General features: G+C 46.5%; 1 protein-coding gene across 12 annotated transcripts in view; it reads left to right on the forward strand.

Moving 5' to 3' along the window:
• Positions 1-16,026, forward strand: part of LOC125172019 (phospholipid-transporting ATPase IB) — a 647,472-nt gene that overhangs the window by 446,845 nt on the left and 184,601 nt on the right. For all 12 annotated transcript variants that reach the window (XM_047869466.1, XM_047869485.1, XM_047869458.1 and 9 more), the window contains 2 exons: positions 559-681; positions 2,434-2,512. In XM_047869466.1, coding sequence (XP_047725422.1) covers positions 559-681; positions 2,434-2,512 — 202 coding nt within the window. The remainder of the gene's footprint in view (positions 1-558; positions 682-2,433; positions 2,513-16,026) is intronic.

Raw genomic sequence — 16,026 nt, forward strand, 5'->3', positions numbered from 1 at the left:
GCCGGCTGCCTGCCGCCCGTCTCCAGCCCTGCAGTAGACAGAGCTCCTGCGGGTCAGGGACCTGCTGCCTTTCCTCCTCCTTCTGTACATATTCTTCCTGGTGCTTATCACGGCGTCTGGCCCATAATTCATTCCCAAGAAATGTCTGTCAGATGAATAAATGGGTGAAGTACCTCGTGCTTCCTGAAATTTGAGTATAAAATCAGGATGGGAAGTTGTAAAATCGTGCCTCGGCGACGCTAACAGGAAGGCGCAGCACCCCACAAAGCCACCGAAACCACCGCTCGCTTGACAAAGGAAGGTAGTTGTTAATTGAACGTGGTTTCTTAGCTAATCAGATATTTATGGTGTTGTGTTTCGCGTCCAGTGCATTCGTTTTATGCTGATGGAGTAACAAGTAAAAACGGTCTCTCGTGTATTCTCTTTGTTTGGAGGGTGCCTGGGGAGCTGTGAATCACTGAGGCTCAGGTCTGGACTTGACTGAAAACTAAGTCATCGTTCCGTGGAAGCGAAACACTCGGGAAGGCCTCTTTTAATGGCTCGTTGTTCTCCACACAGATTTTCACAGCGTTGCCACCCTTCACCCTGGGAATCTTCGAGAGGTCTTGCACCCAGGAGAGCATGCTCAGGTTCCCACAGCTCTACAAGATCACCCAGAACGCAGAAGGCTTCAACACAAAGGTAAATGACGCTCGCCCACAGTCGTCGCCTCAGAAGCGCGTAAGGGGCGCGCTTCGTCTTCCGGCTCTAGTTACCTGCCTGAGAGATCAGAGAGAACATTGGAGAAGAGTCGAGGCCCCAGCCCTCTCCAAAGTATAGCCAGCCGGTGAATTCCAGATGCCGAGTCGGAAAGGAAGCTTCCGTGTTGCACGTTCAGTTCCTGTTTGCCGACTCCTTTGCTCTTGTCCCCGTGTGCCTTTGACATTGGTCTGGCCAGCGGCACCCATGGCCCTGGGTCCTGTGGGATCAGCCGTCAGAGACTCCCCTTCCCTTCATAAAGCCCCATGATGAGGCCGGTGGGGAGCTTCCCTAACGGAGCCTTCTCGCCACCTGTGGCTTGGTTTTTCAGTTAAAAGAAAAGGTTCCTTTAGTCAGTGAGCAGAATTGGCCAGATGTCAACACGGGAATCAAGGCAGTGGTGGGTATTTCTTTTTCAGCCTGGAGAATCAACCAGAAGAGAGAAGGCACCTAGACCTAAAAGATGCCTAAAAGGCATCTAGACCTAAGCAGTCCTGCAGAGGGCCGAGCGGAAGCTGGGTTAGGCTAGGTGTTGCCGGGATTCTGCCGTCAAGCCTGGCTAAGGGGACCTCCCAGGGTCTGCCAGTCACAGCTAAGCGGCCGGGTGGTTGAGTCTCACTGGCCAGAAGGGAAGACCTGTGCCTGGTTTGGTGCAGGATGCCTCCTTTGCCATGTTTCTGTCTTAGATTTTTGTGCAGGAGGGGATTAGGGGGTTGAAACAGAGGTTCATTTTAACATTTTAACAGCGGTCAGTTAAAATACAGGGCGCTGGTTGTGAGCATGATTTGCTTGGGTAGCCACCGGGGCCTTGGTAAGGGTGACAGGGTGAGACTTATTTGCAGACACCTTGAAGATTTTTTTTTTTTTCTTTTGAGGGGATAGGTGAGGTGAGGAGGTCAGGGAAAAGGCAGGAAAAAAATGAACTTTTCAAATGGGAAAATCCCATTGTCTTATCATTTTTTTTTCATTATTGTCTGTCTCCCCACCACTACTTAGGATCAAACTATAGGACAGTCCCCGGAACAATCTGTAGATGTTTGAATAAACTCAAGCTGGTGTCAGTATGGTAGTTCGGTCATCTCAGTAGTTAAAGAGATCCTCGAAATGCATTTATGAAACTCTGGTTTGGAAGAAACTAAACTTTGCGTTCTCTTGTTTGACCTTTCAAGTGTTAAAGAGTTTTAAACGTGCATGATACTAACCAAACTCCTAGAAGTGAGCAAGTTGCACGGGAGGGATTTCAAAAAGCAAAACAAAACAGTGAGAGCGCGGTGTAGGAATCCACATTTAAGGCGTTTTCAGTGTTTTCAAAACATTTCTGTCTCTTGTTAACAATTTTGACCTAATACCCTTCTCTTTCTAGATGATTGTAAAATTGTGTTGTCTTTTTTATGATTATTTAAAAAAAGGATTGTAAGTCATTTTTTTGGATGTGGACAGATTGTATATTGCTCTATGTATATGGCCATATACATTCAGGTCTTTGTAGTAAGGTGATATTATCTGGAGATCATCCAGTCATTTGTACGTAAAAACGAGGAAATAGGTATTTTTTTTTTAACTTCAAGAATAATACGGTGCTTCTGCAGTGACGCAGCACCCTGCCAGTATCCTTCACAATGAGCCGTCTGTTGAGTTGCGCAGAGGTCAAGAGTTGTGGGCAGCTCCTGACTCCCTTGGTTTGTTTTCCCTTAGGTTTTCTGGGGTCACTGCATCAACGCCTTGGTCCACTCCCTCATCCTCTTCTGGTTTCCCATGAAGGCGCTGGAGCATGGTAACAGCTTCATGACCTCAACTGTCAGCAAGTAGCTCTGCGGTCCCCCTGGTGCCAGTTGTTCACGATTTTTCCCCCTCGGTTCTGCAGACCTAGAGATCACAAGAACACATTTTAGAAGAAAAACATACCTAAAATCTAATGAGAGCGAGGGCTCAGGTTTATAGCTTGTAGGTTTCATCCATTCTGGCTCCGAGAGCCCGTTTTCTTTCCAGTTGCCTGGAGAGTTTAAATGCTAGGAATTCTAAACTTTATTTTTAATAACCGTTTGAGGCGAGGATCTCGAAGCAAAGCACGGCACTGTAATGAAACATCGATGCCTCCCGTCCACGAGTTTGACATTTTCGGTTAATTACTTGGGCTTTCGTTTTCCACCCTCACGGACCTGTATGCAGAGTAACTCAAATCTCGTGAGAGCCTAACCTCACACCCCATTTCCTGAAAGAGTTGCCTTTCCTTGACATACACGTTTCAAGCAAACTGTTAAGGTTTGAGGACTGATTCTCTCGACTGGGTTTAGTCCTCCCTCCAGCTGGAAGAGGGCATGTGAGAAATGCAGCTGACTCAATATATCCAAAATGTTTCCTCCTAAGGAGAGACACATCTTTTAGTCCCAGAAAAGGAAAATGTATCATGAGAATGCTTCTCTTTCATCCCTCTCGAATAGTAATAATCCCCCGGGGAAAAATTACTCCAAATGTTGACTAGACAAGGCCTTTTATTGTTCAGAGAACCAAAGAATATAAAGCCTACAAGCCTCTTTGTTTCTGTGTCAATGTGTTTTGTGCTTCAAACAGAAATGATTCATCCTCGCTGATAGTCTTTAGCCTATTAAATACTGACAGTTGGAGAAAATGCATGCACAGCCAATTCATTATACCCTATGACCTGTTCTCTGAGTCTCATCAGACCTCCTTGTCCTGGAAGGGTCCCTAAGTCTCCAGATCAGAAAATAAAATGTCCTGTTTCCAGACCCACCCCCACAAGGGACATTCTAGCAGAATCGTGTCCTTTTAACTCTAAAGCTTTCCTGTGATTCATTTTTACTCAGAGTAGATCTTCACATATTTTGAATGAGCAGGGGTTCCAAAAGTGCTGAATGTGGTTTGTTGTAGAAGCCCTGCCAATTTGGTGATAGAAGCAGCCATCACTGTGTCAGGACGGACTGGCAATGGGAACAATTTGGGGGGGGGGGGCGCCTGGGTGGCTCAGTTGGTCAAGCATCCGACCCTTGATTTGGGCTCAGGTCATGACCTTGCGGTTTATGAGATCGATCCCCACGTCAGGCTCCGAACGGACAGCATGGGGCCTACTTGGGATTCCCTTTCTCCCTCCCTCCCTCTGCCCCTCCTCTCTCTCTCTCTCTCTCTCTCTCTCTCTCTCTCTCTCTCTCTCTCTCAAAATAAATAGTAAAAACAAACAAGCAAACAATTTTGGCAGTTGTCCCCTTGGCCCACACGCAGGGAGACACAGGGAATGGTGTGGACTGAGCACAATGGCTATCTCCAGGCCCCTTCCCCTTCTTATCGAGACGTTGCACTCTGGTCCTAACTCCAAAGTGCTTGCCTTGGGACTCTCAGAAGAGTTGTAAGATGGTCATTTGCTTGTCTGCTTCCAAAAGAACTAATGTGGCCCATTCTGTGGTAGGGGCAGGGGTTTTCCAATCCTAGAGTTATGATTATGTGCTTTGAGCTTGTGGCTTGTGGTTTGTGGCAGAATTGTTACAGTCAAGCTATAGTCCATTATGTAGATCTATCCGTTCACCTCACGCAGCCTGTGTTGAAAAGCAGACAGACTCCCGAAAAGTTACTTTACCTGAGAGATAACACCAAATGAATTTCAGGTTCGTTTCTGCCACCCTGTCTGCTTCCCTCAAATTTGGCAATTTGCCCTAACAGCCAGCCAATAACATGAGTTTTTCCAGTTTGTGTTATCATCACCAATGCCGTTATTTCATTGTGTTCAGTAAGCCCGCAGCATGGGGTTTTCTTTTCATTGTGTTGTAAACATTAACCTATTGAGTGAACCTGTGTAAGACAAAATAAATTGCAAATATTAAGTATGTTTGGCAGAGAATTGTAGGAGGCCATTGGAGTTCTTGTTCATCGGTTGACTTCCTCTAACAAATGAATATTTTAGAATGAATTTCTTAATTCTCACGATTAATGGGTAGCAAAAATGGTCATACTGTTGCTCTTTAACCTCATTCCCGTGATGCTGACGTCCAAGGCACTGTGGTAGATGATGAGGGTGACAGGTAAATAAATCAACGTGGGTCTTACCATCAAAGAGTTTGTAGTCTGATAAGGGAGACTGGATTCACACGTGGAAGCTTCTAGTACAAAGTAGAATATTATTGCCTCAAGTAAAATACACCTGGCGTGCTATGGGATTTTGGAGGGCTGAGAGAGAAATGCCTTTCATTTGGAATTGCTAGTGACCTGTTAGAGAGGACATTTAGGTTTAGCCTGAAAGTCCAAGCAGGATCGAGACATGTAGGCGTGGAAGGAAGAGCCAGATACAGTGGAGAATTTCAGGGCTGATGTGGAAAGCTTCAAGGAGCTGATCCCTTCAAGGGTAGAAGACCGGAAAAGGTTTGAGAAGGTGGGTGAAAGCCGGACGGCACAGGGCTTTGCATGCGAGGTGAAGAAGTTGGGACTAAAGATGTTAAGTGAAGAGTCACGTAGAATTTAGATCAAGGAGAGTGTTATGATCAGAGCGATCGTGGTGGGGGGGGGGGGGACGAACATGTGATGTCAGATAAGGTGAGTGGTAGAAAGAAAACCACTTGTGTCTCCAGGCATCGCAGGGAGCGTTTCAGCAGAGTTAAACCCAGGAAATGGGAATGTGTTTAAGGAGGAGGGAGCATGTGTTGAGAACTTCTGTATTCGGCAGAACCATGGCGTCTCTCTGATGTGCCCTGACCCTGAGAGTGCGCAGATATGAATTCCGCCTCTCTCACCCTCTGGCGGCTTGCAGAAGGTGGGAGCCGATGACCAGCAAGCACGTACGGAACTGCTGAATGGCCAGAGTGCTGAGTGCTACGGGGACACGGCCTAGTCTAGTGGGTCGAGGAAAAGGCTTCTCCAAAGAAACGACATCTATGTTTTTGAAAGTTGAGGAGGGGGTGGCCAAGCGGGGCAGGGGAGGTGTGGGGGAAGGTGGGGAGAAAGAGCATCCCTGGCCCAACCAGGCAAGCACGCGAGCACCCGCACAGGCCGTGGACAGTATTTACCGGTGTGGGAGCCGGGGAGGGGGCGGGGACCTGGACTGCAGACTCTGTTCAGCCTCCGATGAGCATTTCAGGATGCTGGACAGTGAATGTCAGTAACCACCCCCCTCCTTGTCTCCCAATCCTAATGCAACGGTAATAGACCGAAGCACGTCTTCACGTATTTCCAGTGTTCCCTCCGGGGTCAGCAACAGCACCCACGGTCGAGACAGCTACAGCACAGAGGCGGCGGGAGTGGCTGGAACGGAGGGCAGAGAGGTTAGGTGAGGGTCGCGTCACGAAAACCCGGGTGGGCACTTTTCTCGGGGAGGGGTTGGAGGTGAGAAAGCTGCTGTGTAGAAAAACACATGAGGGTTGGCAGGCAGATGAGGGCTTTCTTTGGGCGTGGGTGCGGGCAGGGAGAGGAGAGTCAGTGGTGGAGATCCAGAAAGGTTGCAAGTTTGAGAAGATAGGGACTCTTGCCGGGATTACTGGTTCGTGTGTGCCGATTGGCAGTCTCAAGTAGAAATGAGCTCTCGTGACACTTTGAATTTCCGCTTAGAGCAACGTTATCACCCAACCCCCAAAGACACCTGATCTGAGACAAATTAAGGCACTTCCAAGGCAGTGCGGGTCCCGATCTGACAGAGGAGTCCCTCCTTCACCCCCCGGGTCCTGCCTGAAGCTGTTCCTTGGACTCCTCCCCCCACCCAGGGCCTTAAAGGAGTTTTGCCTGACAGGCTAAGGTCCCTAGAGTATTTCATTCCTGTCATCGACGCACGCTTCGCGGATTATGTCACGAAGACAGTGGATTTTACTAGGGAGTTCTCTGTCCACCATCCGTGAAGAGAGGCACAGGTACATACCAGCGTTGTTCACTCTGGGCACGTAGTTGTTGAGAAGGAGTATTTTTGAGAAGGTGTGAGCACGCCATTCATTCCTTAGAAAGGTTCCAGGAATTTTGCTTTGCTTATGTTTGCGTGGTTTTGGATAGACCTTTCAAAGCGCTCCTTTGCTGATGGAGTTTGTGAGGACTCATTTCAAGTTTCAAAATAAAACTTTCCACTCCGGCAATTCAGCAAATCAGATTTCTTCCGACCATCACAGCCTTACGCTCAGTCCCGTGGCCCATCTGCAGCTCCCACGCTTTGATGTGAAAAGCGATTCTAGGTTAAAACCAGAGATGTCACCTTTGCAGGGGCTGAAATTCACCAAGACCCCTGGTGCCAGGCCACACTCAGGTTTTCCATTGGTGGATCCAGTCTGCATATTTGAGCAATCCTCCTTGAAGCGGAATGTGGCTATTGGCGAAAGAAAGCAAAATCAGGTTTGACTTAGCAAAAGGAAATTTTCAGACTTTTCTTGATGACATTTAAGAGGGGGGAGGGTGTGACGAGAAAGAGAATACACTTACCAGCCGAGAAGAATTCCTGAAACATTTCTCAATTCTTCACAGTCTACACCCTGGAAATCACTCCCACCCCTTTGCAGAAGGAAAAGTACCACAGGGATACTTAATCCACTGGCATCATTAAGCAGCAAGGTCTTTTAAGATTTCTGGAAAAGGCTATTTTCTACTTTTTAATCAACGTGCTGCTGGAAGATCAGTTTTACAAACTGTGCACACGTATACCGTGAAACGTGACATACTTCTCTGCCTGTGGCATCATCGGGCCGTTTTCGTTTGAACTATTTACGATCTACGCCCAGTACTGCAAAGTTGGCTGTGTCACATAAATCCTAATGACTTGCCTTGCTTCCCCTTAAGCTGAGTGTGGGCAAGGCTGCCCTTGTTCTCTGGGCTCGCAACTTCTTAAACTCAATTATTCGTTCATTGAAAAGAAGGCGCTAAATGAGTCTGTTCTCTGTGCCAGGCCAGCACTGGTTTCTGGGCGCCCCGTAGGGAGCCAATATTGCTCTAATGTTCCCCTATCCTACCTGATGGCACTACATCCTGGACCAGTCAGGAGGGTGTTGCTACTGCAGTTTATCCACAAAGTTTATCCACAGAATGCTGTATTTGCTTCTTTAAAAATTCTTTTAAAGTTTATTTGTTTATGAGAGAGGGAGAGGGGGAGGAGTGGGGGAGGGTCAGAGAGAGAGGGAGAGAGAGAATCCCAAGCAGGCTCCACACGGCCAGCACGGAGCCCAGTGCGGGGCTCAAACTCACATGCCTGAGCCAGAACCAAGAGTCTCGGACGCTCAGCCGACTGAGCCACCCGGGCACCCCCAAAACGCTGTATTTTCAAGTAAGGGATGTGAAACCAGAAGCCGATGTTTCGTTCCCCTTGAAGAATCACGACTGTGCTGCGCACAGGTTTTAAAAGATCTACGACACGTGAGAAAGATCCAAGGATGAACGTCAGATGCTGAGTGGGACGGAAAGGGGACTGGTAACCCTCCATATGTCCTCTGCCACCTGGAAACTTCTGAGTGGCCAGGGTAGCGGAGGATGTTCATAAGACCCTGAAGCATGTACGCGAAGTGAATGGACCTTGCTCACTAAAATCTAGAAAAATGGAATGTGTTGGGAGCTTTTTAGATGTTTGTACAAATGAAACTACCACTTATAAATCTAAATAACTCATCACTAACCCAATCATAATATACTGAAAATAAAACCAAGTCTCCAAATTCAAATTCAGAACATTTTTTTTCCTGTTTGGGTTTGTTTTCAACCCAGTGACCCATTGAGGGAAAGCTCAGACTTTGTCCTTTTATCTGTCACACCAATGTTTGGAAACACAGAATTGGGCTGGAGTCTCATTGTTGTCATTCAGTTAAATGTTTCTTATGTTCTTAAATATTCGCTGTCTCTTTTTAAAACATATTTTTAAAGTTTTATTTATTTTGAGAGCAAGAGCGAGAGAGAGAGACAGCACAAGTGGGGGAGGAGCAGAGAGAGTGGAGAGAGGGAGAATCCCAAGCAGGCTCCACACTGACGGCATAGAGCCCCACGCAGAGCTCGAACCCACAAACTGCTAGGTCGTGACCTGAGCTGAAATCAAGAGTTGGACGATTAACCAACTAGGCCACTCAGGCACCCCTCAGTGTCCCTTCTAATAAACCCTGTGTTACGTGTATTTGAAACAGTTGGGTTTGGTGTAATGCTTGTAAGAAGCGTGAGCCAGAGTCCCAGATTTCACGAACCCTTATAACTTTATCAGGAAGTTGAATTGAAGTGTGTTAGCAAGGGTGGGAATAGACTGTAACAACCCCCAGATCTTAGAGGCGTAACCCATTAAAAGCTTATTTCTTAGTCGTGTCACCATCAAATGGAGGAGGGCATTGGGCATATTTTCTTTTCTTTGATTTTTTTGTTTATTTTTGAGGGACACAGAAAGTGTGCATGCACAAATGGGGGAGGGACAGAGAGACAGAGAGAGGGAGAGAGAGAGGATCTGAAGTGGGCTCTGTGCTGACAGCAGAGAGCCTGATGCAGAGCTCAGACTCCGGAACCATGAGGTCATGACCTGAGCCGAAGTCAGGCGCTTAACCAACTGAGCCACCCAGGCACGCTGAGCATATTTTCTCATTTTCCATGTTTTTGATGCTCTGATGACTGGGGCCTTGATCCTGAAGAGACCATCCTTCCCAGGGCTACCTAGTTCCTAGAGAGAGCAAAGGACTCCCTTGCAACAATGTCTCTGATACTCAGATCAAGTAGTCCAGAGCCCACACCCCCAACCATCTAATCTATTAACTTTCACATACCAAGCAATATTCTCCCTGCCCTGAATCACCCCGGGGCCAGATACCAGACAACTAGGGATCACCCCTATAACCCAGAGTCTGCTGAAATTATTCACACCATCCAGTCCTAAGCTTACACAGCATACCTGCTCTGCCTTGCCCATTCCATCCCCCAAAAACCCCAGTAAAGGCTCTGGACCATGCTCTCCCCTTTTGTCGCCTTCCTCCTGACTGACCCTGGTGCTTCCCCGTGTGGCCCTGCGTGGCATCCCTGGCTCCCGTTTCTAGGGATCTGTAAGCATGAACTTCCTTCACGACATCGTTTCCATGTCTGCATAGCTTACCATACCTCATTAAAACAAATTCTGGGTGCGTTTCAATGCAAGGGGGCAAGGGGACTCCACATCATGACCCCTGAGTTCACCCTCAGCCTTAACATCGGCAGGGCAGAGAGCCAGGAGAGGGAGTGGTTTCTCCTGAGCATCTCTGGCATCTCCTGCTCATGTGTGATTGGCACAGACTAGTCACAGGGCCTCCCTAGGTATGAGGGGCTAGGGAGTGCTATTTAGCTGTGTACCCGAGAATAAGGCACAAGTCTGTGGCCTTTGACTTTGACATTCAAGTTTGCTTTCCATCGTTTTTACCACCTTTTTTTTTCTTAACCACCTTTTTGAAATCCATTTTTAGTAAACAACAGTGAAAAACACATTAAAATTTGAGTTTCGTCCTTAACTTTCTCCGTCAGTAACGGCAGTAGAGAGGAGAAAATCCAGCAAAAGGCTTATATAACCAGGAACTCAACCCAGCACTGGTTATGAATGTAATTATAATCACTAACACTTGTATAAACTCTACCTTCTGTAAACTCTTTCCAATATTTTATACCACTCTTTACCGAGAAAGGAAAAAATAAATTTTCTCTTCACGAATACATAGCATTGGAAGCAGAAAAGAATAGTTTCAGTCACAGAGCCGGCAGTCAAGGTATTTGAGCAGGGTGAGTTCTGAAAGTTTGTAAATTAGTGAGTTGACATTTGAGATACATCTTCACTTTCAATACTGTACTAGTCTAGTAGTACCTGGTTGGGGAGTACCTCCTCGAAACGTCTAGAGTCTTGAGAGGCCCAGAGAGCAAGATGGGGTAATGATACCCTGTTAATATTCTGGAATAAGGGCTCCTGGAAGTTCTGGAGCCAAAGGGCGGGGAGAGGGAAAGCAAGAGAAACTTGGCATCCGATCTTCAGCAAAATTCTTGGCAGGTGCCTTGTCGTCAAGGGAATGGTGCCCCCCGCCTCCGTTCTCCCTACTGAGTCCTAATGTGCGTGAGGTGCCTGGGATTTCTAATTCAGGTGTTCCACAGATCCTTACGACATTAAAAATGCACATATAAATTCACCATCTGTTTTCTTGATTATTAAATCCTGTCTTCCCTGACTGTACGGGACCGTGCTATAACTTTGTCTTCAGATTTTGCTTTTTGTCAGAGCCATTTCTGGATACGTTCTTGTGGTTTAATGATGTAATGCTTTTAACAAGCTTTTAATTGAAATGGCATCTTTATAAAATGTCACCAACCTAGCCCTTTGGAATACTCTGAAGCAAGTTCCTTGATCATCCTGTCTGCTTAGAAAATGAGACATACTTTCCTTATAAATCCGGGTTTTCCCACAAATATTTTCAAAGAGGTTCTTGCATGCAGCATTTCTGGGCTGTCGCTACTGATGTGGAGAGTCTGTGTGGTTTTGTCTCAACGGTCCACAATAATCTGTTTTAGTGACTATTTCTAAACCACACTTGGCTGATTGATCTTACACTACGTTGGCCCCTGGATCCGACCAGATATTGCAAATAGTGTCAGTCTGGAAGAACAGTGTCACCCACTGCTGTGGGCCAATGGATCCTGAAGCCCCAGGGTGATATCGGCCTTTAAGAGAACGGGCTAACTCTACCCGGGACAGTGTCTCCAACTCTGTCACTTAATGTTTAACCCTTTTGATGCATATAGTAAACCCCATCGTTCTAGTAGGCTTTATGTCACATGTAGCCACAGTAAAATCATTCTAAATCTTTCCTCTTCTTTTAGGTTCTCCGCTCTGTGGAAATCTCCTGATGGGTTTTGGGGAGAGGCGAGCCTCGCCTCTCTCATTTCATCTCTCACCCGGGTGAATTTGATCCCCGGTTTGCAAAAGGCTGACTGGTCCCAGTTTAGTTACATGCCAGCTGTTCTGGTGCCGTAGGGAGCTGAATCCTTCTTGCCGCCCCCCCTGCTTGGCTAAGCCTTTGTGTGCCGATAATGATGGCTTTCTGGTGGGAAGTGCACCGCCGTCCTGCTGGTGAAGATAGGGAAACAAAGTTTTGGCGAGATTACATCACTCCGCGTGCACTCTTGACGGACCTCTCGTGTTAGGGACCTTTTGAGAGCCTTGCGTGGTTCGGGCCCTGCCCACCTCATCATTCCGGTGGCCCCACGCCCACCCTGCACGGCTCACCCCTCACCCCCCTGGGCGGGGGTCTGCCTCCGTGCCCCTCTGCAGGCTCATTTCCTTTTGCCCTTTCCCCTCTCGCCGCCCCCTTCCTCCCAAACAGCCATCCACCCCACCCCATGCTGCCCTGCATGAAGTGGTGTTCTCACCGTCATTTCCACAGACGGTGGCCAAATGATGTTCTGAAGGCTGGCTTGGGGACCTCAACCACTCACCTGGGTTTGGGGGTTACTTTTTCCCTTTAAAAAAATCACTGCAGATGTTAAATATCTGACTGAAATAAAAACAGCCAAACGACAGGAAAGATGTTTTCCTGAGTGGGTTGTTGGAGTCCTAACAGTGCTCTTCGGTTTCAGCAACGTGGGAAGAAATAGTTTGTCAGCAGCGTGCTTCAGGAATAAACCGGACAGTCGAAATGGGCTTTTCCACCCTCGAATTATCAGCAAGCCATAGCTTATTGATGCGTTCGTTCGCAAATGATTTCTTAGGACTTCTCGTCTCTTCTTCAGTACGTTATTGGCAAGATTTAACAAAGAACAATGCCCACAGGTATTTGCCTCTAACGCGGTTGAAATAAAACCCGGACGAGAACGATCCATTCCAGGGGAATTTCCCCGGCAGGGTGTGCAGAGCAGTGTCTTGTGACTTATCTAAAGGATGCTATCTTCTTTGAGGCTTCTGGCGTGTCCCAGAATTCTCCAGTTGGCTTAGGAGTCTCTCCTTCAAGGAATAAATTATTCCCAGAGGGTAATCCATTTTGACCGAGGCGGGAGATACGGTTTCCTCGGAAAACGAAGATGCACGCTGACTTATCCTTCCAAACTAATGAACAGAAATAGAAGGTTTATCCTGTCTCGTCTAAAAGTCACTTTCAGTGTATTCAGATCACCTCAAGTGTAAACATTTAATGCCAGGGAGCATTTCACTTTCTTGACGGTGGAAATTAATGCATCACCAGACTCTGGAAGCTACAGTTGGAAAATGTCTTTTAGTTTTCCCTCTTTTTCTCTCCGTGCCGCGTTGCCAGCAGAGCGTTGAGTACTCCTAAGGGGCTCCATGGAGGCGCCGTCTTCATACATGAGCTCTCAGTCCTATAGGTAATCACAGTCCGCCCCCGTTTAAAGGCCATCAGGGATCGGGTGTTGCATGCTTTGTGTGGCAGTCTCCCACTGTTTGTGCCCATCGGTCGGGGGAACAGTTGGGGGTCACTGCCTTCTTTCCACAGTCTGACTGGAGAGAAGAGGGTTCTCCCAGGTGAGACACTGCTTCAGAGTCTACTCTGTATACTTCTGGGTATTTCCAGTTCCTCTTTTGCCTGACTTCCAACGCTGTGGTTCTCAGTCTGGGCGATTTTGTCCCCGGGGGACATTTGGCAACGGCTGGAGAAAGTTTCCGTTGTCAGCTAGTGACTGGGTGCTCCTGGCATCCAGGCAAGCCGCCAAACATCCTGCGATGCACAGGACAGTCCCGCGCAACAAAGAATTACCTGGAAAAATGTCAGTAGTGAGGGCCAAGGTTGAGAAACTTGGGACTGATGCAGTGCGCACCCTAACTCAGGTTTCGGGGGTTTACTGCTGCTCCCCAGGTTTGCACATGCGTTTACTTCCATATGTGGCCCAGAATTCCCGTCCTAGGAATCTAATTTTCTGTCCTCCTCAATTCTCTCGTGAAAGTTCTTCCCGTTAGGTGCTGGTACTTCAAAGGAGTCCTTTGTAATGTTTTTCCCTCTTAATATTGTTTCCTTTTATTCTCTGGGATCCATTTTTCTAGCTCAGTAAGGAAAACAAACTTATTTGCAGTTTGTTGCAAAGTGGGTGATCTTTTTCATGTCACTCGACTTCTCTTTGCTGCCCTAGTTTTCTCGTCTGAAACATGAAGGTAATGATATTATTTCCTACAGTTGTTAGAATATCGAAGGAATATCACGTATGTCAGTATTACATATTAGTAACACTAATAATTACGCATTACTATTACGTATATTGGCAAGCACGCGAATATATGTAAAGTGCTCAAAACCGTGTCGGTCATATAGTGGGTAACATGTTCTCTCCTTTCATTGCAGAATTTCTTACCATGCTTTACAATGTTCTCTTTATGTCTATAAAATATGAAACACGTTCTAAGCCCTTCATGTTAGACCAATGCTTTGAATGTTTAATTTCTTTTAGTACATGAATCAGCCAACATTTGAAACACTAGTACTGAAAGGAAATTCAAAGAGTTGTCGAACCATAATTGTGAACTTTGATTGTCAGGTTGGTCTCACACCTCTTCTAACTTTTCCATCTGGTCGGCATGGACTCTGAACTCCGTTAGGGCTTAGTGTAGGTTGAACTTCAGGGAACTCGGGTCTTTGTTGTCCATTCATTTACCCGTAGACTGCGACAAGGAAATCCACCTTGACCTAAATTGAACAGGAAGAAGCTCTGAAACTCTCCAGTTTCCACCATTACCTACCTGGGGCTGATGTAGCACCTAAGAATGCAGACCTTATAGTCTTTGAATTTCTATCTTAGAGGAATCTGGGTGACAATTCAATCATCATCATCGGTATCTGGCATAAAATCCCCGGTTTATAGATGGGGAAACTGAGACTTAGAAGCTAACCTTTTAAAGAACATAAATAACAGCAGAGCTGGAACAAGAGAGCGGGGCTATATGGTCTTCTAATGCTCATTGCTGGGATTTTTTTTCCCACTAACCTTGACTCCCTTCTCACCACCTCGTTTTTCTCAACATGCTTTTGTTTCTCCCTCAGTAGCATTATGTGTCTTTGCTATCTGTTCTTCCTATTGTGACTTTAAGATGTTGACCACTTGGAGGGGGTGGGGTGCGTGTCTGGGTGGCTCATTCGGTTGAGCATCCACTTCTTGATTTTGGCTCAGGTCATGATCTAGCAGTTCGTGGGATTGAGCCGTGAGTCCGTCTCTGTGCTGACAGCACGGAGCCTGCTTGGGATTCTCTCTCTCTCTCTCTCTCTCTCTCTCTCTACCCCTCCGCTGCTTGCATTCTCTCTCTCTCAAAATAAATAAACATTTAAAAACAAAGGAAGGAAGGAAGAAGGGAAGGAAGGGGGAAAATACTGATCACTTGGTACCAAATTTTAATGTGTCGCTCTTTTTATCAGTAATCCTACATTAATATGACCAGAACCAGTGTTCTCCATCTCAAGTAAATGATATCACCGTTGGCCTAGGTACTCAGGCAAAAACCTGAAATCACCCTTGATTCCTCATGTTTTTTTCCACCCCACCAAGTCCTAAATGCTGTCATTTATACCTTCAAAATATGTGCCAGTTCCTATCGCTTCTTTCCACCTCCAACATAACCACTCTGGCCTGCAATGTCCAATAGAACTCTCTGGACAGTAGTGACGCTCTGTATTCCCTTCTGTCCGACATAGCAATCACTAGCCACCTGCGACCATTGAGCATTTGAAATGTAACTAAGTGTATCTGAAGAACTGAATTGTTTTCAATAACAGCTTTTCAATACATAATTTACCTACAATTCACCCAAATGCTATGGTGTTTAATATATTCAAATAGTTGTGCAACTGTCACCTTAAGCAATGTTTGAGCATTTTAACCTCCCCCAAAAGAAACCCCATACCTGTGAGCAGTTACTTTTCATTTACCCCCCTAAAAAACCCACCTCCTGTCAGTCACTAATCTACTTTCTGTCCCTATAGACCGGCCCATTCTGAACAATTCAGGAAGTACAATCCTACAATAGATGGCCTTTTGTGACTGGCTTCTTTCACTTAGCACGAGATTTTCAAGGTTCACCCACGTTATAGCATATTTCAGTAGTTTATTCCTATTTATTGCCCAATAATGGAATAGTTGGTGTTTTGACATTTTTCCTTCCTTTTAATGAAATTCTGCCTAAGTTTCAAGTCTCTCCCCTACGCTTCGAGATCATTCCTTTGTAAGTCTGTAGCCATCCCTCTGTGGATAACTCCTATGTTCCCCAACAGCCGTCCCTTAGTTGAGGTGTCTATAATGCAGCCCATAATGTCACTTTACAGTTCATCTTCCCTTATATCCACAAATTTACCTATCTAGAATCAGGAGAAAGGCCATGCCCTGGAGCTTGGTGTAGGGCCCCACGAGCCCCAGATT

The sequence above is a fragment of the Prionailurus viverrinus genome, chromosome A1 (assembly GCF_022837055.1).
Source record: "Prionailurus viverrinus isolate Anna chromosome A1, UM_Priviv_1.0, whole genome shotgun sequence".
Taxonomy (NCBI): Eukaryota; Metazoa; Chordata; class Mammalia; order Carnivora; family Felidae; genus Prionailurus; species Prionailurus viverrinus.